Source organism: Hypomesus nipponensis, chromosome 23 (assembly GCF_054491055.1).
Source record: "Hypomesus nipponensis isolate SF chromosome 23, ASM5449105v1, whole genome shotgun sequence".
Classification (NCBI taxonomy): Eukaryota; Metazoa; Chordata; class Actinopteri; order Osmeriformes; family Osmeridae; genus Hypomesus; species Hypomesus nipponensis.
The window spans coordinates 22,557,420-22,577,931 of NC_140383.1; the positions used below are offsets into that span (position 1 = coordinate 22,557,420).

Below are 20,512 nucleotides of genomic sequence, written 5' to 3' on the forward strand. Positions count from 1 at the left end.
TTACTTCCGGTTTTCTGATGTTGCTTTCAAAACAAAAGCAGGCCGTAAAAAAACTACAAAAAGAATTAAGTTTAGGTACAACTGCACGTTGAATGAACGCGTTTTCACCAATCATTGTTGAATGTATCACAATTGTCACTGTATGTTTGGTCAGGGTTTGTTTGACACAATTGTGGTGTAACTTGTCAGCTGAAAAGGCAACAACCTTAGTTGAACTTTAGTCCTAACCTCTTTTGCATTCATGTTGTCAAAAGAGAGAAAGAGAGATTAGAAAAATAGAGAGCGAAAGAGAGAGAGAAAAACACACAGAGAGAAACAGAGAGATAGAGAGAGAGGGAGAGAGAGATGGAGAGAGAGAGACACTGTAAGAATGGATCTTTCTTAAAATAACATGTATCATATCAACAGACCCTACTGATTGACCATATCAATATCAATCTTAAGATAATACCACAGTGTGGAATGCATCATTCATTATCAATCATGAGAGTGTTTGAGTACAAATTATTGACGACCTTGAAACGTTTTGGAGGCCTTTATTTTGAAAAACTACTGCAAATTCTGACACGGAAGTACTCAATCAGTGTTGCTGATTGAACACACGTTCTAACAAACCAGGAGTGGATCTGCCGCTGCTTTCAATGTAATCCTGTCTCTCCGGGCACACAGTCGTCCGACATGGCGACTATGAAGAAGGCTTTTTACGGAGCGGGCAGCATCTAAACTCAAACTGGCTCCAAAGAGCAGTACAAACTACGCCTGGAAGTGGATGTAAAGCCCTCCGTTCATTCGGATATATACACCGGACAACTGCCCACATTATTTACGTAAAGGTAAGATTTTCTACCATTCATTCCCTGTGCGTAAATGGGTAGAGCAACTTGTTTGAAGAGCAGATTAGGGATAAGTCTTATAAGTGTAGCACTTGCCTGGGATTTTCTGACCTTGTGGGATAAGAATAACTACAGACGCTTATTTTGAATGTCACTCTTAATGCCTTCACCATAGTACTTCTTAGTATACATTTTTTTAAATCAAGCCGCGGTTTAGTACTGTTGCATGAAGAGGCAACGTTCACGACTATTGAAATGGCTTTACCCATTAGTAAACTAACGAGCCCGTACATAAACCTCTGATTGTGAGTGACGAGAAGGCATTCTAATTGAATATGGGCTGTTGAGTTAGTGTCAGTCTACACCAGTCAGTAAAAAACGTTAAATGTAAGCATTGAGATGGATTCTCCATTTGTCACGATTGGCATTGCAGCAGTATCTGATCAGGTAAGGTCAGACGGTGTATGTATGTCACATCTACGCGTGGTAGCCTACTGACATAATGTATTTAGGATTACAGTAGTCTACTCCAATAATATTTTAAGGACGTGTAGCTTCAGTGTCTGGTGTAAAATGTTGCCAAATATGATAATGATTCCGTGTCTATCGGCAGGGTTAGACGGAGCCATTGTTCAGATTTCCCATGAACAGTTATGACAGCAGAATGTGTTCTCATGTCACCAATTAACCAATTAAGCCAACACTGCTTTCCAAACGTGTATATCATGCAAAAAAGTCATATTTTGTGTGAGCGCTTCAAATATGATATGAATGGGCTTTTAATGTTCAGCCACAGTTTTAGAGTAGTTTATTTTGTGAGTGCTAAAGTGTTTTAAAGAGATTCTGGGTGTAACGATTGGATGAACCAAACACAAATTAGAAATGGAAAGACTTGTGAATTCCCTGGGTGAATTCTGAAGTAATCCAGTGAATGAGGCAGTCCATCACTAATCAGCAAAATAGATTCAATACAACCCTTTCTGCATAGAAGGGATCATTGCAGCAGAATGCTGTCTAGAGCCGCACCCAGGTTTCAATATCTGTGAGGAATCGTATTTCTGATAAAGGGGAACCAGGGTCTGGATTTGAATATGCTTCAGGTAGACAGCTGGCACAACTTCCCTGCCCTCAGCCATTCAGCTGGCTGTAATGAAATCCAGCTGTGCAGTTGTTGAAATTGTGCCTGCATGTGTTGGACTGTGTTGAAGGGACTCACTGTGTCTCTGCACACAGAGGGACCTCTGTTCTGGAAGTCCTGCATGTACAGCCCAGGAACAGGCCCCCCAGCCCAGGCCCAGGCCCAGTCCCCGGCTAACACACTTGTGGGGAATTTCCCTCAAATAAGTTCAAAGGCTGACCAGATCAATCTGCAAAACCATGAAATGCCCTCTGTGTTTTATACAAATGGTACCAAGATCTGGCATAGCTACTCCCTCTCCCACCCCGATGCCCCCAAACAGGGCAGCCTTAGAGAGGGGCTGGGGGTGACTTAGCTGGGGGAGCTGGAGGTCCATTTAGTCATGTCTAGGATCTCCTACTGCAGATGAAGGCTGTGGCAGCTTGATTCATCAGCTTGGAGGGGGCGGGGGGGGGGGGGTGGAGTTAAGTGTCAGTTGAGCTAATCACTGTCTGCTCTTTCATTGCCTTCAGACACTCCTTTGGTTTGGAGAGTGTTTAGTTACAGCATTGGGATTCCAAAGCCTTTGGGGTTTCCAGACATCACGAAGATGCCTGCGTGCTTCACTAGTATAGCAACATGTAAGCTGATATCAAAGCCACAAAGAAGTTTCTCCAAGCATTCACTTGAGGTAGTAGATTGCCCTGGTGAAAACAGGAGTTCTGGCTCTAGTCGTCCCAGAGGAATGTCTTCCCTCTCGCCCCCCCCCCCCCCCCTCCAGGCCGGGGACGATGACAGCAGAAGGGACAGGTGTGGACGAGAAAAAGCTCGGCTCTAAACGCGGACAAAGGTGTGCTGTGTTGGCTCAGTCCCACAGCTGTCCCGATGTGTTTCATATTCCACGTGGCGTCACGGCGGACTGCCTCCGCACTGTGAACGAGCCGTTGGGTTTGATCTGCTCTCGGGACGGAGGGAGGCCGCTTCGGCCTGTCCAACACATCCAGTCTCGATCCCGACCCTCCCACCTTAAGCTGTGGATACAGCACGCCGACCGACCGCTCTAATCGCGGCTTCAAATATATTGTGACTTCCCAGTCAGGGCTTCGACCGGCAGCGCGTGAATGAGGGCTGCCCCCACACTCCGATGCCCCAGTTACCGAGGTCTTGAGATGACATCAGCCTGCTGGAATGTGTGATAAACAGAGAGTCGAGCAAGGCCTCCAGAGTTTGGCTTGAGAGCCGGGGGTGGACTGTCCTGTTCCAACCTAGAATGGACGATTGTCCAACCGGCTCCAAACCCGTCTGCCGTTAACCTGATCTCTGTTTTGTCTGTGAGTGATAAAGAGTTGGTGACACAGTTAGGCCTCTCTGAGCTTGTCCCCAGTAACTGCAGTGGCAGGGTATCACTATTCTATCCACACTACGTCTGATGCCATTCATGAATTTAGTATTTCGGCAGTGGGATCTCCATGGTAACAGGGCTGTCACGGCAATGCGAAGATCCCCGCCCCCAGATGGTGTCATTATTAGCAGCTGATCTAGTACCTCCCTCCATCACCTGCTACTACATCACCTCCATCACCTGCTACTACATCACCTCCATCACCTGCTACTACATCACCTCCATCACCTGCTACTACATCACCTCCATCACCTGCTACTACATCACCTCCATCACCTGCTACTACATCACCTCCATCACCTGCTACTACATCACCTCCATCACCTGCTACTACATCACCTCCATCACCTGCTACTACATCACCTCCATCACCTGCTACTACATCACCTCCATCACCTGCTACTACATCACCTCCATCACCTGCTACTACATCACCTCCATCACCTGCTACTACATCACCTCCATCACCTGCTACTACATCACCTCCATCACCTGCTACTACATCACCTCCATCACCTGCTACTACATCACCTCCATCACCTGCTACTACATCACCTCCATCACCTGCTACTACATCACCTCCATCACCTGCTACTACATCACCTCCATCACCTGCTACTACATCACCTCCATCACCTGCCACTACATCACCTCCATCACCTGCTACTACATCACCTCCATCACCTGCTACTACATCACCTCCATCACCTGCTACTACATCACCTCCATCACCTGCTACTACATCACCTCCATCACCTGCTACTACATCACCTCCATCACCTGCTACTACATCACCTCCATCACCTGCTAGTACATCACCTCCATCACCTGCTACTACATCACCTCCATCACCTGCTACTACATCACCTCCATCACCTGCTACTACATCACCTCCATCACCTGCTAGTACATCACCTCCATCACCTGCTAGTACATCACCTCCATCACCTGCTACTACATCACCTCCATCACCTGCTACTACATCACCTCCATCACCTGCTAGTACATCACCTCCATCACCTGCTACTACATCACCTCCATCACCTGCTACTACATCACCTCCATCACCTGCTACTACATCACCTCCATCACCTGCTACTACATCACCTCCATCACCTGCTACTACATCACCTCCATCACCTGCTACTACATCACCTCCATCACCTGCTAGTACATCCCTCCTTCACCTCAATCACTTGCTAGTACATCCCTCCTTCACCTGTTTTCCCCTCTACCTCATCCTGTTTCACTGTTTTACCCATGAATTTAGTTATATCTGATCATTCATCGTAGCCTTCCATGCTGTCTGTCCAATAGGAGTCAACTGGATAATCCTTACTCTATACCAATGACATTTGTGACATTTTGAGATACTTGGGTTTGATCAACCAAAGCTGTTTTTCATGAGCTGAATTTCCTTTGAAATCAAGCTGCACGTTTTCAGGATGACAGAAATAATTGCTTCTCCCGAAGGCTACAATTATCGCCCATTAACGGAGAGTGCAAATACTTCATTTGCAATTACGGTGCTAGTCTGACACTCAAAGCTGTGAACTGTGTCCCCTGGGCTTGGAGCTGTTTAGCTGGAATCCACCCACCCCGTCTCCTCTGTTGTTCTGGAGTAGGTGAAGGGATCGCATCCCAACCCTCACTGTTTACTCACACTCAATGAAAACATGACAGACACGACCCGCATTGAGTTCCTGTCAAGTAGGCCGACATGGGGACCACAGAGGCAGGCAAAGTTGAGGATGCAAACGTCGAGTAAAGGGTAGTGGTGTGTGCGTATATACAGTATAGGAGTGTGTGTGTACAAACAGTGTGTGTGTACATGCAGTGTGTGTGTGTGTGTACATGCAGTGTGTGTGTACATGCAGTGTGTGTGTGTGTGTGTCTGATCCGTGCCCTCGTCCTCCTGGCAGACGGATGACAGCAGAGCGGACCACCATGGCAGTACCAGAGCGAGAACCTTTGGGCCTGAGGCCGTCACCCGGCCAGCGCCTAGGGGCCCCAGAGACCCTGGGCATCAGCACCCTGGACCCCGGCCACCGGCCCCCCGCCATGCCCCCGGGGAGACACGTCGCCGTCAGGGTCCGCATGCTCGACGACACGGAGGAGATCTTCGACATCTCGGTGAGTTCAGATGACGGAAGGCTGGTGTTCCCAGTTGTCCGGTCTTCACAATCCTGTCAGCCCCCCCCAGTCCTCCAGCCCCCCCCAGTCCTCCAGCCCCCCCCAGTCCTCCAGCCCCCCCCAGTCCTCCAGCCCCCCCAGTCCTCCAGCCCCCCCCAGTCCTCCAGCCCCCCCCAGTCCTCCAGCCCCCCCCCAGTCCTCCAGCCCCCCCCCAGTCCTCCAGCCCCCCCCAGTCCTCCAGCCCCCCCCAGTCCTCCAGCCCCCCCCAGTCCTCCAGCCCCCCCCAGTCCTCCAGCCCCCCCCCAGTCCTCCAGCCCCCCCCAGTCCTCTCCAGTCTTCTGTGTTCCCGGTGTTTGAACGGAAGACTGCTATGCACCGGTCCTTTATATCTCTGACATTTAAATAGGCCAGGCAGGCCCTCATCAAGGAAGGATTTCATTTTACAGCAACAGCAGCCTGTTGTTAAGGGTGACAGGTTGGCATAGCAACAGAATATAGCCGCGAGGTGCTCCATGCATGAATGGGCCCAGGCTGGTTCCTCTATCCTGTCTCTCAGCACGGTCTCACTCATATGACATCGACAGGAAATTGTATGATGATTTATAGCAGTTCATTACAGCCATATGAGATGACGGCAGTGAATCGCACATCTTTCAGCCTCAAAGAATCGGTCCTCCGTTCCCGAGCTGCCCTTTGCAGTGTCGCTAAGCCCAGTTGTTTTGATAAGCAGTGTGAACTTAGTCCACCCCCACCCTGTGCTTCCCAGCTGTGGGCCACATCCCTGTCTGCAAGAGGTGGAATTTGGACCGTGAGTTCCAAATATAGTTGGAGAGAAGGGCAGATCTTTTGTATGTCCTTGATATAGCCCAGATCTGATGGGCTGTTCTCTTGATCACTAACCCAAATCCCCCAGTGGAAATGAAAGATCTTAATCCAGTTTGTATGTCTACGGATGCTCGACGTATTTAGCATAAATCAGACATTAAAATGGTCATGCTACAAGATTGAATTCCTTTGATGTGAAATGCGGCCTGCATGATAATGACAGACGGATGTTTTACATACTTATCAGATCTCACGTGGATAATTCAAACCTTTGTGTTGGTAATGGGATTTACTTCTGGACATTTTCAGTGTTTTAATGAGAAAATGAGCAATTAAACACAAAAACACTGCAAATACCAAACTGCACATTCCATCTCCACAGCATTGGGCTGTGGTATTTCAGTAAGGTATACTCCATGATCCTAATTTAGCTGTAAAACTACAGGGTGTGGCCAAGACTTATTTTCTTGTCTTAGAATAGACAAACTAGCAATATCCTCTGACCACAGTCCTTCCTTCCTTCCTTCCTTCCTTCCTTCCTTCCTTCCTTCCTTCCTTCCTTCCTTCCTTCCTTCCTTCCTTCCTTCCTTCCTTCCTTCCTTCCTTCCTTCCTTCCTTCCTTCCTTCCTTCCTTCCTTCCTTCCTTCCTTCCTTCCTTCCTTCCTTCCTTCCTTCCTTCCTTCCTTCCTTCCTTCCTTCCTTCCCTCCCTCCCTCCTCGGGGTGAGATGGGCAGACAGAGCGATGAGGGGATGCAGGGAAAGCGAGCAGACAGACAGCGGATGGCTGGACGTGTTTGCGTTGAGCGGAGGCCTGGCTGCGGATGTGTTAAATGTTACGCTGTGAAACACTGGCAGCCGGTGGGTGAAGGCTTGTTCATCACAGCATGCAGCACGGCCTTCTGACCAGGCCCTACCCAGATGACACGAAACAACGTGTTGAACAGATAAGAAGCCGACAAGAAGCAATGTATAAAACATTACACATATAGACTCTATACTCTGTGTGTATATATTCCTTCCCCCCTCAGGAAGCAGTTTAAGGCGTCCTAATGTGTAGAGGGCTGTTATATGCCCTCTCCTACTCTCTCAGATTGAAGTCAGGTAGAGGAACTGGCGGAGGAAACTCACCAAGCCCCTCCCCTCATTACAGTGACACAGCGCCTGTCGGCTAATCTCAGTGCCTTTTGTGTGAGGTGAGGTCATTCTCCTTAATGAGCCTCTGTTTTGAGAGTCTCTAATTAGGAGCTCTTCCTTCCTGGACGTGTGGGACTACAGTCATGGAGTCCAGGCATGAGTCGGAGCACTCCCATGCACTACAGCGTCGTCTTATTCCTTGTTTGTGTCGGATGTCTCCCACAGACTGCGAATAAAAGATCCACACTTTACACCACGGTCACATCCAGTTAATCAGAGAGCGAGGGATGCGGAGATGAAGATGAATCCCCTTTCTGTTTTCCCCCGGAACCTCATTAAAAACTCCCGCTCGACGTTCCGTCCTGCTCTGTGGAGAATACGCCCGGATGATGCAGACGTTTACCCCGGCCTTGTGCGCGCCCCCGTCCCGGCATCACCGAAGACACAACAGTGTCACGGTGACTTAGCTGAGCGGCTGTGATGGGGAGCTCTGACTGGGGGCTAGGGCTGCTGCAGGAGGGGGGGCATGGAGGGGCATAGACGAAGAGGAGGGGAGAGAGCAGCGAGAGAAGGAGAGGGGGTAGGAGGGCGAGGGAGAGGGGGCGAAAGAGAAAAAGAGAGGGATAGAGAGGGGGGGGGGGAGGGAGATGGGGAAGAGAGAGTGTAAGGACCGAGGGAGACAGGGAGGGAGATTCGGAATGCTCAATTGAACACGGATTCAATCTTTTCTATAGCTTCAGCTCCGGGAGGGAGTCTGTGTTTATGCTACCACAGTTTATCGCCTGAGGGGGGGGGGGGGGGGGGGAGACTCTCATAGTGGCAACCATTTCACCAGGTCACCATTTAGCTGTGGAAACGACATGGGTTCCAGTAGACGGTTACCTCAAGTTCTGCCCAGTGTCTGATGGGCCCCCGACTGAACATGCGTTCAGATATGGATCTGCCTGTTGGTCGAAACTCAGGTACACGTGGTGAAAGAACACCAGCGCCCAATGTCCCGTAGCAGTTCAGCCCTCTGGTCGTCCTTCCATGTTCGTACCGGTCGACGGATCTCTTCGCTCCAGTAGCATCGGCTTTATCCAAGAGGGACCTTTCCCCTCCCGCTCCGCGTGGGTATCTCAACGGCGGTTGCCATGATAACGATGCCTGAGGCCCCCCCAATGCGAGGCCCCTTAATTACCTCAGTAGCTGCTGCCATCCCATAATAAACCCTGCCTGTTGCTCCCATTCATTCTGGCCTCAGAGAAGCGGGATTCACACGTGAACTGCTCATTTGGCTGGGATTCAACGTTGATGGATGAAATCGCTGCAGTAATGAGACAAGATGAATGTCTCTATCCAACGCGTTCTCTATCCACAAGACCATCTCCAAAAGGCTTCGGATATGACTCCCATCAAAACAAACGTCCCTCATTGCCGGTAGGAAACCAGCCTTACAAGACAATTTCATTATCAAAGTCTCACGTTTCATAACGGCAACACACCATTCGGGAAATGATGACGGATTTATCTGGGGCGGAATTTTCCCCCGCCGGCCCTGTTTGGGTGAGAAGAGGTGTGTGTGTGTTCCCTGAGGTGTGTGTCTTCCCAGAGGTGTGTGTGAAGGCGTCGTCTCACCTGTGTAACTGTAGTGTTCCCAGCCCTGATGGTGTTGAGGCCTCCAACGTGTCAGGTGGTAGAGGAACAAAAACAGGCCGGCAGGGGCCTAGACCAGTCACTGTGGTGGAACGCTCTTCTTAAGCGAGCTCTTCTTAAGCGAGCTCTTCTTAAGCGAGCTCTTCTTAAGCGAGCTCTTCTTAAGCGAGCTCTTCTTAAGCGAGCTCTTCTTAAGCGAGCTCTTCTTAAGCGAGCTCTTCTTAAGCGAGCTCTTCTTAAGCGAGCTCTTCTTAAGCGAGCTCTTCTTAAGCGAGCTCTTCTTAAGCGAGCTCTTTTTAAGCGAGCTCATTTTAAGCGAGCTCTTTTTAAGCGAGCTCTTTTTAAGCGAGCTCTTTTTAAGCGAGCTCTTCTTAAGCGAGCTCTTCTTAAGCGAGCTCTTCTTAAGCGAGCTCTTCTTAAGGGGCTGGGGGGGGAGGGGCTGGGGCTGGGGGGAGGGGCTGGGGTAGGGGGCTCGAGAGCTTGGGCTGGGAATTGGGATGAGTATATGAGGATGGAGGAGAGGGGTAGAGGGGAAGGACAGGCATGGGAGGGGTGGAGGATAGTGATGGGGCTACACTCGCTCATTTGTCTGGTTGGAGGAAACAGTCAAGCTCTATTAACCCCAGTCACCCAACCCTCTCTGGTGCCAGATCACGGGGAAGAGCTTAGTGACAGCTTCACATGAAATACGTTTGCTTCCTTCCTCTCTCTTATTACTTGCTTCCTGTCCCCCACAAACCTTTCGTGTGTGTGTGCGCGCGTGTTCACTCATTCCATGCCTGTGTGTGTGCGTGCTCATTGCCTCTGTGTGTGTGTGTATTCATACCCTACTTCTCCTCCCTCGCTATCTTGAAACGAGTCCCGAGGGACCGTGTTTGCTTCTCAGACTAATATTGAATCCATTAGAACCACTGTTCTGCCACTGTACCCTTTCCGTTTGTAGAAAACCCCTATGAATTATTAAATAACCACTACATGGTGGTATCGAGGCTATTCGCCCGCCAGCACTTACCGTTGAGGGAGAGTTTGGGCCCTGCAGTTGGCCTCATTCAGACTGGAGCGCAGCTCGCTGGATCTCTCCAGGACGTTCACATATTGCAGCAGGAACAGACAGGTCTGCTGTTCACTGGGAGGCTGAGGAGGCTGAGGAGGCTGAGGAGGCTGAGGAGGCTGAGGAGGCTGAGGAGGCTGAGGAGGCTGAGGAGGCTGGGGGGGCCTGGGAGGCTGGGGGGGCCTGGGAGGCTGGGGGGGCCTGGGAGGCTGAGGAGGCTGAGGAGGCTGAGGAGGCTGGGGAGGCTGGGGGGGCCTGGGAGGGCCTGGGAGGCTGGGGGGGCCTGGGAGGCTGAGGAGGCTGGGGGGGCCTTGGGGGCCTGGGGGGCCTGGGAGGCTGGTGGGGCCTGGGAGGCTGGGGGTCTGGGAGGCTGGGGAGGCTGGGGGGCCTTGGGGGCCTGGGAAGCTTGGAGGCTGGGGGGGCCTTGGGAGGCTGGGGGTCTGGGAGGCTGGGGGGGCTGGGGGGCTGGGGGTCTGGGGGACTGGAAGGCGATAATGTGAAGGGGTTTGTGGGCCCCCCTATGTGAAGAGATCTGAGGTTAACTCCCCCTGACCCCCCTCACACTGACCTTGATCCCATCTAACAAGGGGCTGTTCATCTCAGCCTGGGACACTGAAGCCACTGTCCCAGACACATGGATTACATCAACTGCAGCTTTGAAGTATCACATCCTTTTTAGAACTGTAATCCCATGTCCAAGTCGAAATTTGTCACTGGATGAACTGGAAGAAAGGAGTTTATGATGCCGCGTTTGGATTGGAGTCAAAATCCTTTGGGATTATAGACTGATTTAGACGTTTTTTCGATGGACGTTCTTTGTTTCTCTTGCGTCTCTCGTCAGAAATGACCTGTTTTTGACCACTGAAGAACGGCTCCCACTGCTGTGTGTGTCTGTGTTAGATCTCATCAGCTCATGCACTGCTTTGTTGTACAGCAAATATCGTTTTGGGGGGGGAGGTGGAGGTGAAATGAGTAGAGAAGTGAGGGGGGTGGGGGGGGGGACCTCCCAGTCTCCCACAGAGACCACACACCACTGACCGGACACAACTGTTCAGTGAGGGTCACCAGATCGCCCCCCCGTGTCGACAGTGGGTACCGTATGTGTGGAGCCTGTAATGGAGAGGAGAAGAAGCTTTGGGGCCGTGCTAAGCTGCAAACACCTGTTTGGTGTTACTTTTGCAGACGTTGTCTGCAGTGCAGTGGAAGCGGTGCTGGTGAATCCTGGTGAACTGGGAGCTGTCTGGTTTAGCAGGAACACACTGGCATACCACACGCACACGCACACACGCACACACACACACACACACACACAGCCAGAGGGGAGAACAGTAACAGTGGTTGATTCAACTGAGCATAAAGCATGATTTTGCCTGTGACATTCTCTGATGAACTGTCATTGGCTAAGCAGGATGAACGGGATTTGATTGGCCTCCACAGCCCTGGGGGTGGGGGCGGGTGAGGGGAGATAGGGGGAGGTAGGGGCAGAGAGTGTGTTTTGCAACCCCAACACTGTGTCTCTCCCTGGGCCAGTGGCTGAGGTTCTTCATATCAGAGAGCGTGACCATGGCAACCTCTCCCCCAGGGTCGGCATGGCTTCACAGAGCATTCTGAATGAAGGACTTGTCATTCAGTCTGCACAGAGGCACGGCTGCTGGGCTGGCAGTACAGTAAGATACTGGACCATCGAGATAGATACAGTACAGCCCTCCTCTCCTCCTCCCCTCTCCTCCTCCCCTCTCCCTCTCTCCCTCTCCTCCTCCCCTCTCCCCTCTCCCCTCTCCCCTCTCCCCTCTCCCCTCCCCCTCTCTCCCTCTCTCCCTCTCTCCCTCTCCCCTCTCCCCTCTCCCCTCTCCCCTCTCTCCCTCTCTCCCTCTCTCCCTCTCCTCCTCTCCCCTCTCCCCTCTCCCCTCTCCTGCATTGGCACGCGGTCCTCACAGCCTCCTCCTTGGGAGCAGCATGCGCTGCACAGGGTTTTATTGCTGTACGAGCTCGTTGGCGAGGGGCCACGTGAAATTGCAGATTGCCTGTCTGTCTGCGGGTTGCCATGACGACACACCCAGAGGTGAAGTGAGGAGGGGGGGTGGGGGGTCTGCCTCTGCTGGGTGCCCTGCCGCATAGTTCTGTCTTCCCCTGATCTCTCTTCCGCCATCACACCCGGAGAGAGGCAGGGAGGGAGAGAGAGAGGGGGGTGATTGCGGCTTTCATGTGAACGCTGTGTGTTTTCTGCGTCGTGCGCCAATTACGCCTGGCATAAGGCGGGAAGCGAGGATGATCTTCTGAGGGTCGTTAACCCTTCCAGGTCCAGGGGCTGATTGACCCAGTTTCCCTGGAAGATGGCTTTGTCCTCTGTGGGGGTGGAGGCGGGGCTGGGGGTAGGGGCGGGCTCCGAGTCATTAGAATAACATAAACAAGGGTACGAAGGGCTGGCTCATCCTCTCGAGAACTAAAGACGAGCAATCTTCCCCCGACCTGGTGGACGGGTCTGAAAATCCCAACTCGATTCCATATGAAGTTCATCTGGGAATGTTTGATTTGTGTTGGCTGGACTTGCTACGGGGCTGTGTGAGGTGGTGGGTCGTCTTCCGGCTCTCTCCCTGCCTCCTCTGGCCTGAGGTGAACTCTGACCCCTGGACTTGTTTCTCAGGCCATGGAATGGAAACCCCACGGAGGGATCCAGGGGTCTGTTTTCCCACGAGCTGCAGTCAGCCCTCCCCTCAACCACAGGGTCTTCTGGTGGCTTAGAATACTGAAGGACACACACACACTCACACACACACACACACTCACACTCAAACACTCACACACACACTCACTCACTCACTCACTCACTCACTCACTCACTCACTCACACACTCACACACTCACACACTCACACACACACTCACACACTCACACACTCACACACTCACACACACACTCACACACACTCACACACACACTCACTCACTCACTCACTCACTCACTCACTTACTCACACACACACACTCACACACACTCACACACACACTCACATGCACAAATTGAATGTGTGAACCCAGGCGCCTTTCTCATTGGATTTTCTTCCATTGTATCTTACCTGGCACCTCTCTCTCTGTCTCTCTGTCTCTCTGTCTCTCTGTCTCTCTGTCTCTCTGTCTCTCTGTCTCTCTGTCTCTCTGTCTCTCTGTCTCTCTGTCTCTCTGTCTCTCTGTCTCTCTCTCTGTCTCTCTCTCTCTCTTTGCCTGCCTCCCTCCCTCCCGTGAGTGAGCAGCAGTCCGGTGACAGGATCCCCATCAGCCTCCGTCTGTTCCTGATGTGTGTCAGGACCGCGTGGCCCCTCCCTCTGTCCCCTCCCCCTCCCACACTGCGACTCCTTACAGGGGCGCTCCGCATCACCGTCACCGAGGCCACGATGGATGTCGTTGACGGCAAATATTTACAATGTGTCATTTTTGTCACGCCGGGGGGGGGATTAACGAAGGTGTTGGAACAGCCGATTTACTCACTGGCTCCAGACTTTTCTTTTTAGCTGCAATAGCAGCAGCAGCAATTTCTCCGTCTCCGCACAGATCTGCCATCGCAATAAAGCAACATAATGGCTCTCAAAATGGCAGTAAAACACAATTGATGGTGTTAAAGCACCATGCACTGGGGTCACGTAAAAGATCCATGATAACCAAACAGACCTGCTGTAAACAAGCCTCGGAGGGACTATGGAGAGAAATATACAACTGCATCGTCTGCATCGTGCGGACAGGCCCTGTCTGTGTGGAGTTCCACTCCCGTCCTGTAACGACAAGCTTAGAGGGCCGCTGTAGCCTTCATGAATCAGCGGGTTCCCTCGCGGCTGTTTAGGGGAAGTGCTGTGTCCAGGACTGGGTTCCTTAGGGGGGTTCCTCCTGCCGTCTTCGGACAGACGTCCGACCGGCTGAATGAACCGCCTTGCGTTCCTATGGAAACGCCAGACGTGCCTCTTATTCCGGAACCTACCTCGGCCAGCTGAGAGCAGGGCTGCGTCTCTCGGTCTGTCTCTCTCTGTCTCTCTCTGTCTCTCTCTGTCTCTTTCTGTCTCTTTGTCTGTTTGTCTCTGTCTGTCTGTCTCTCTGTTCAGAATGCTTTATTGGCATGACAGTTCGGGTTCAGTTCTCTCTCTCTCTCCCCAAACAATATACGTCTGTGACGATTCACAAAGGCGCTTCTGCAAACAGAACCCTGGGGAATCTCTTTGTGTGTTTGAAAGACAGGTGTGTGATGATGGTGTGTGTGTGGTGGGGTCTCCAGACTGTGGGTTGGGCTCATTGGTACATCCTGCACCTGGTGCATACATCCATTATTCCTTTGAACTTTGCCCCATGGGGATTCCACCCAGATTCTTTCATAACCTTGCATTAGAACCTGCAACCCAGAGCGACAGCCTATCACACAGTGAATGAGAGGAAGCGGGGGTAAGGGCCTGCCTGTCTGTCTTTACCTCTGCCTGCCTGTCTTTAGGCCTGTCTGTTTGTCTTTACCTCTGCCTGTCTGTCTTTAGGCATGCCTGTCTGTCTTTAGGCCTGTCTGTTTGTCTTTACCTCTGCCTGTCTGTCTTTAGGCCTGTCTGTCTGTCTGTTCTGCCTGGACCCCCAGCGACAGACGGCGTGCAGCAGCCTCCTCAGCCGCACGGCTCTTCGTTTTATAAATTATGGATTTCTCATTGATATTCCGACTGCTAATTACTGTCTCAGAGCCTTGTGGCTGCTGCTTCAAAGGACAGTAGGAAAAGAAACCCTCCACCCGTCCCTAAGATAACGCTCTTACCTGAGACGTGTCAGGCCGACCTTCACTGTCCCCACGCCCACGACCTCCCCACGCCCGGGACATCAGTCGTGTTTCGAACACGCCGAGGACACGGGCGCGTCCACTGTGTGTCTTTCCTGTTCAGGATCTGCTGAGCTTAAACCGTCCACCTGGAGGTGAACTCCGACCCCCCCCCCCCCCCCTGGTCAGCCCCCTCTCCCCTCACGCCGCCGGCGGGCGACGCTCTGCGGTGACGTTGTGACGTCATCGCCCCTGGCCGCTGTTCCCAGGCTCCTCTCTGCTCCGCTCTCGGGCTGTAATTGAATTTGAGGGCTCTAGGGGCGGGAGAGGGAGGACGTGAGATGAGAAAAGGGCGGATAATGGAGGAAGATGGGGAAAGAGGTCGGTAGGAGAGAGGGCAGGGGAGGAGAGGCTGAACCATGGAAAGGAGAGAGGGATTGGTAAGGGATATATGGGTAAATAGCTAGGTAGGGCTAGGAGAGAAAGAGGGATGGAAGGGAAGGATTGAAGGAGGAGAAAAAGGGGGTAGGAGAGAGGGAGAGGGGGAGAGAGAGAGTGAGAGTGAGAAGGAATGAAAGAGAGATGAGGATTAGTTCACCCCAGATCTCTGGTCCCAGCTGTGCTGTGCTCTGCTTGGCAGATATTGATGTGACAGAAGTCGTCTGCCAATTAAACTGCTGTGCAGGGCGTTGCATAAGCCCCCAAGAAGAAACTAATCACATCAGACCCTGAATGGTAAAACACTAGATTGCATTTGGCCCGTGACGCCAAGAGTCCTGCCAACTCCTCACCGCCCGACGCAGAGACTGAAACTTCCTGAAGGTCTGTGTTGAGCTGCAGGCAGCTTTAGAATGGGAATCCTTACTGCTGAGGTATTCTGTCCTTGTCCCCATGTGAGAGCGATGCTCTGAAGCCCTGTGTGACTGAGCCCGGTATCGAAGAGAAGGGTCTCGCTCTGTGCTAGTTTGTCTGCCAATCAAGAGGTCACACGTTCGAATCCCCTCATCTACAAGAGCCAGCGTCTCTTTTGATCAAAGCGTCGGCCAAGTGAATACATTATTAAACATTAAAATCATTTTATTTTTCCTCTCTGTAACCCTAGCTCTGTCTAGCGGCCCCTGTGTGGGAAGGGCCACTAATTGATATCTAAGGAGCTGGCCCTGGGGAGCCTGGCTGTGGCAGAACCAGCACGACTGGTTTGTTGTGGACATCCGAGCTCCCTCTGCTCTCAACAGTAACCAATGGCTTGTCTGCCATCGCCAACGCCCAACAATGTGGATGGTTCCTAGCAGCCGATTGGCAAAGCAATTACAGGGATGATGCAACGCTCACTCAGAAGGCTCCCTGGGGTCCTGCCATGATTCTTCATCGTATGAGCTGTTTGGGACAGAAGCAAACAGGGGAGGGGCCACGCTGTGGGGGAGGGGCCACGCTGTGGGGGAGGGGCCACGCTGTGGGGGAGGGGCCACGCTGTGGGGGAGGGGCCACGCTGTGGGGGAGGGGCCACGCTGTGGGGGAGGGGCCAGGTGGTAGGGGAGGGGCCAGGTGGTAGGGGAGGGGCCACGCTGTGGGGGAGGGGCCAGGTGGTAGGGGAGGGGCCACACTGTGGGGGAGGGGCCAGGTGGTAGGGGAGGGGCCATGCTGTGGGGGAGGGGCCAGGTGGTAGGGGAGCGGCCATGCTGTGGGGGAGGGGCCAGGTGGTAGGGGAGCGGCCATGCTGTGGGGGAGGGGCCAGGTGGTAGGGGAGGGGTCAGTTGGTAGGGGAGGAGGGGCCCACACTATGTCATGTGACTTTCTGTCTAATGTGAAGATGTGTTCCGTGTGACTCCACTCATTGCATTACGGCCTATTAGAAGCGGTCGACACGTGTTCTGGGTCTGTCGTGCCAGATCTGCCTGAGTGAGACTGACTTGAGAGAGTGTTAACCCTAACCCTAACACCTAGATTAGGTTAGAGAGAAAATGAAATGGAACTGTCAGTCGCCTCTTATTTACGTCAACAGACTCCCGAGTGTACTGTATCGCTTGATAACGTCTTGGGATGTTCAGTGTTCACTATTATTTTTCAACTGAATTCACGTAGTTCTTAATCTCATTAGTATAGTAACTCATACTTTTTACAGATGCAGGCAAAAGTATGATGGCGAACCCTTACGATTACTGAATAAATCGGTGATGACGTTTGGTCTTATCTGAAGTCACAACTAATAAAGGTTTGTCCATCTGCATGTCTCCCCCCAATTGATCAGAACAGGCATCCAGGTCAAAGAAAGCTTTGAGTTTTTCCCGTGACAGCAGTAAATGGGGACGATCTGATTGGTGTCCCCTGGCCTGCCGTCCTGACTGACATTGTGGCCCTTGTCTTCGAAGCCCAGGCAGGGTTTCCAGAACCTGCCGGAGTTCAGGGCTAATCCTCGACCCCCCCCCCCCCTCCCTCCTCCTCTCACCCCGGCCCTCCTCCCCCATCAGTACCTGGCCGCCTTGCCGCTCCACACCCATCACTTTGTCTCACCGAGGGGGGTTAAGCTCCAGATGATGTGGCGATGACCACAACTGCCGGATCGGTTTCAGATAAAGCTCCTTTAGTGGGGCTGGGTGTTTAATCCAGCCAGGACGGCTGCTGGAGGCTTGGAGGCCAATGCCCTCTAAAGCTGCTCACACTGGTCACAGCAGGGGGGCCTGGGTGCCTCCACAGCAGGGCCTGGGTGGGTGTGAACCCTTGGCCTTGGCTAGAGAGCTGCCAGTGCCACACCCCGGCACCCTGACCCTAGCCCCAGCCCTGACCTTAGCCCCAGCCCCCCGTCCCCAGCCCCAGCCCCAGCCCTGACCCTAGCCCCAGCCCTGACCCTAGCCCCAGCCCTGACCCTAGCCCCAGCCCTGACCTTAGCCCCAGCCCCCTGTCCCCAGCCCCCTGTCCCCAGCCCCATGTCCCCAGCCCCAGCCCTGACCTTAACGCCTCTCCCCAGCCCCCTGGCCCCAGCCCCCTGGCCCCAGCCCCCTGGCCCCAGCCCCCTGGCCCCAGCCCCCTGGCCCCAGCCCCCTGGCCCCAGCCCTGACCCTAGCCCCCTGGCCCCAGCCCTGACCCTAGCCCCCTGGCCCCCAGCCCTGTCCCCATTCCCCTGTCCCCAGCCCTGACTCTAGCCCCAGCCCCCAACCGTAGCCCTCCACAGCCTAAAACGTCTTCGCTCCAGAAGAGGCTAATATGACTGAACATAATATCAGAAAACATGTTTTTTGGGCAGAGCTCTTGTTTGGTGAATGAGTGGTAGAGGGTGGTTGTTCTGAGACTGTACATCATGTCCCTCTATTGGAATCTCAGTCTGAGCGTCCAGCTGCACTCTAAACGGCACTGTTTTGTTGAAACTGTCAGGGTGATTGTCTCCTTCCGTTTGATCGAATCACAAGCAGTTTAGCGTGAACCATCAACATTCCTTCAGTTCCAACAACAGGGGCTCCGCAATTTCTTTTTTTTTTTTTTTTTTTTCTTTCACGAGGGATTAAGTACTGTATTAGACTGTCTTTTTTTTTTTAAGTTGCCATGGCTACCGGCTCGGGCTCCACCCCTCCCCCTCACCACCTGGGGTGCAGAATGTCTCCGTCACAAAAGACCTTTCTGACTGGCCCAGTAGCCTGCAGCCTGTCTGGGTCTCCCCCCTCCTCCCTCCCCCCTCGCCACGGCGCTGCTAAACAGGACCATTGACCTCGGGCTAAATACAGTATTCGTCACAATGTGGGCCTTCTCCCGCTTATGTTGAGCAGAGCGCTCCGGTGTCGCCTCGGTTGGTTAGCAGGGGCCGGTCTGAGACGGAATTCAGCCGGGAACGATCCGGAACGGACGACGGGAGGCTGTGTATTCAGGCTCCTCGACCCGTGAGGTCTCTCCGCCGCTGCGCTCTTTGCACCCCGCGTGGGCGCTGCCGTGCCTCGTCATTAATCGGCGGCTTTGATTAAGAAGCGGCTCCCAAGTCCAGCTGTTTTCAGCTCCGAGCGTGTTTCACCAAAGCTGTTCGCTCGCTCCCACACTCTAACGAGTGTCGACACGAAACGCGCCCGTGCGTACGAACACGTCTCCATGCAGTAGCAATCTGCCTGCAGAACTTCCCCCCTGCTTTTGTCATTCAGCAGAAATGTATACCGGTTCCTTTTCCCCTCCTCTTGGTCTTAACATGTTAGACGAAGCACCGGCTGTTGTCATTGAGTTGTAGCTTGTAGCACTTTGTTCCCTTCAGCTCCAGCAGTGGCCTGGAAATCAATAGGCCTCATTGTTCGTCTCCTAGTGTGGTCACACCTTCATACTGGACCAATCTGTCGCCCTTCTACACTGGGTGACCGAGCCAATGAATAGAGCTAGTTTTTTTGTGTATGTTTGCTTGCGTTTTTGCATGTGTGGCTTTGTGGGTGTGGTTGTGTTTGCGTGGGTGTGTGCGTGTGGCTGATTTAACTACATGCTTCTAATCTGGGTATAGGGAGCCCTCATTCAATTAACTCAACCCTGACTCAAAGCTCTGGAGAGTTCCTGTGTATTCACTGTCAGTTAATGCCCTTTAATGTCGCCGGTGGTTATTTACGAGTTTACAGTAAAGTACAGGATTTAGCCTGCAATTACAAAGCCTCTCTATCACAGACCACATCACCACAACGCCTGTTAGAAACAGGAAGTGATTCCGGCCTGTTGGCCTTAATCCCTTTCCACAGGAAGTGAAGGATCAGCCTTCTCCAAGATCAGCTGTAGATCCGGAACAGGACATCCACTTCCCCATTCTGACACTGAAAAGCTTAGCCTGATGTAACTCTGCAGTAATTGGAGTAAAGTCTTGGATATGAAGCATTGTTACAGAGACATGATGACTTATTGATTTATGGATCAGATCATCACCAAAGGGCAGATAAAAAAAATTATTAAAACAAATTGTTGTACAGTTGGTTGGGTTTTAATTTTGTTTGCTTATTCTTGGTTTGGTACTGGGGTGAGTGTTAATGCTATATTAGTGTGCACTTTTTTGTAAAGGTTGAATATCAGGGATGAGCTTCATGTTATACCTTCTAAGGATTCAATTTCAGAATCAGTTCAAAGTTTTTCACCTGTTAATCTGGTTTTGTGTCACGAGTCCCCTGTGTTTGAGAGACCCAGTTCTGTTGCTCACGCCAGTGAAATGCGCTGTAAAACTCAAACTCGCGTTCTGTACAGTACTGGAGGATTTGTCGCAATGCCAGTTAAGTCGTTTAGGCTAATCTCGAGGAGGCAAATCGATTGGTCTCACCAGGAGAGGAGCATATGTGACTGTCATTGGTTATTACCTGGGGGGGATTATGGGTAAGAGAAAGGGCCAGGAGGCAGCAGTCATTGGCTGGCTTGATACTCTGGTGGACCAATCCCCAAGACATTTACATTTAGCAGGCGTTCTTACCCAGAGTGACTTACAGTAAGTACAGGGACGTTCCCCCCGAGGCAAGTAGGGTGAAGTGCCTTGCCCAAGGACACAACGTCATTTGGCACGACGGGGAAGCCCGACTCCCTCACCGCTCAGCCATCTGACCTCCACCCAACCCAGGATCCTCCCCTCCGGACCCCTCCACCCCCTTTAAGTAGGTCCCAGCCCCAACACC

At 52.5% G+C, this 20,512-nt stretch overlaps 1 protein-coding gene across 1 annotated transcript in view; it reads left to right on the top strand.

Moving 5' to 3' along the window:
* The first annotated feature begins 626 nt into the window (after nucleotides 1-626).
* Nucleotides 627-20,512, top strand: part of LOC146234938 (FERM, ARHGEF and pleckstrin domain-containing protein 1) — a 48,989-nt gene continuing 29,103 nt past the window's right edge. Inside the window, exons 1-2 of the mRNA XM_084689442.1 lie at nucleotides 627-833; nucleotides 5,275-5,485. Coding sequence (XP_084545568.1) covers nucleotides 5,279-5,485 — 207 coding nt within the window. The 5' untranslated portion in view covers nucleotides 627-833; nucleotides 5,275-5,278. The remainder of the gene's footprint in view (nucleotides 834-5,274; nucleotides 5,486-20,512) is intronic.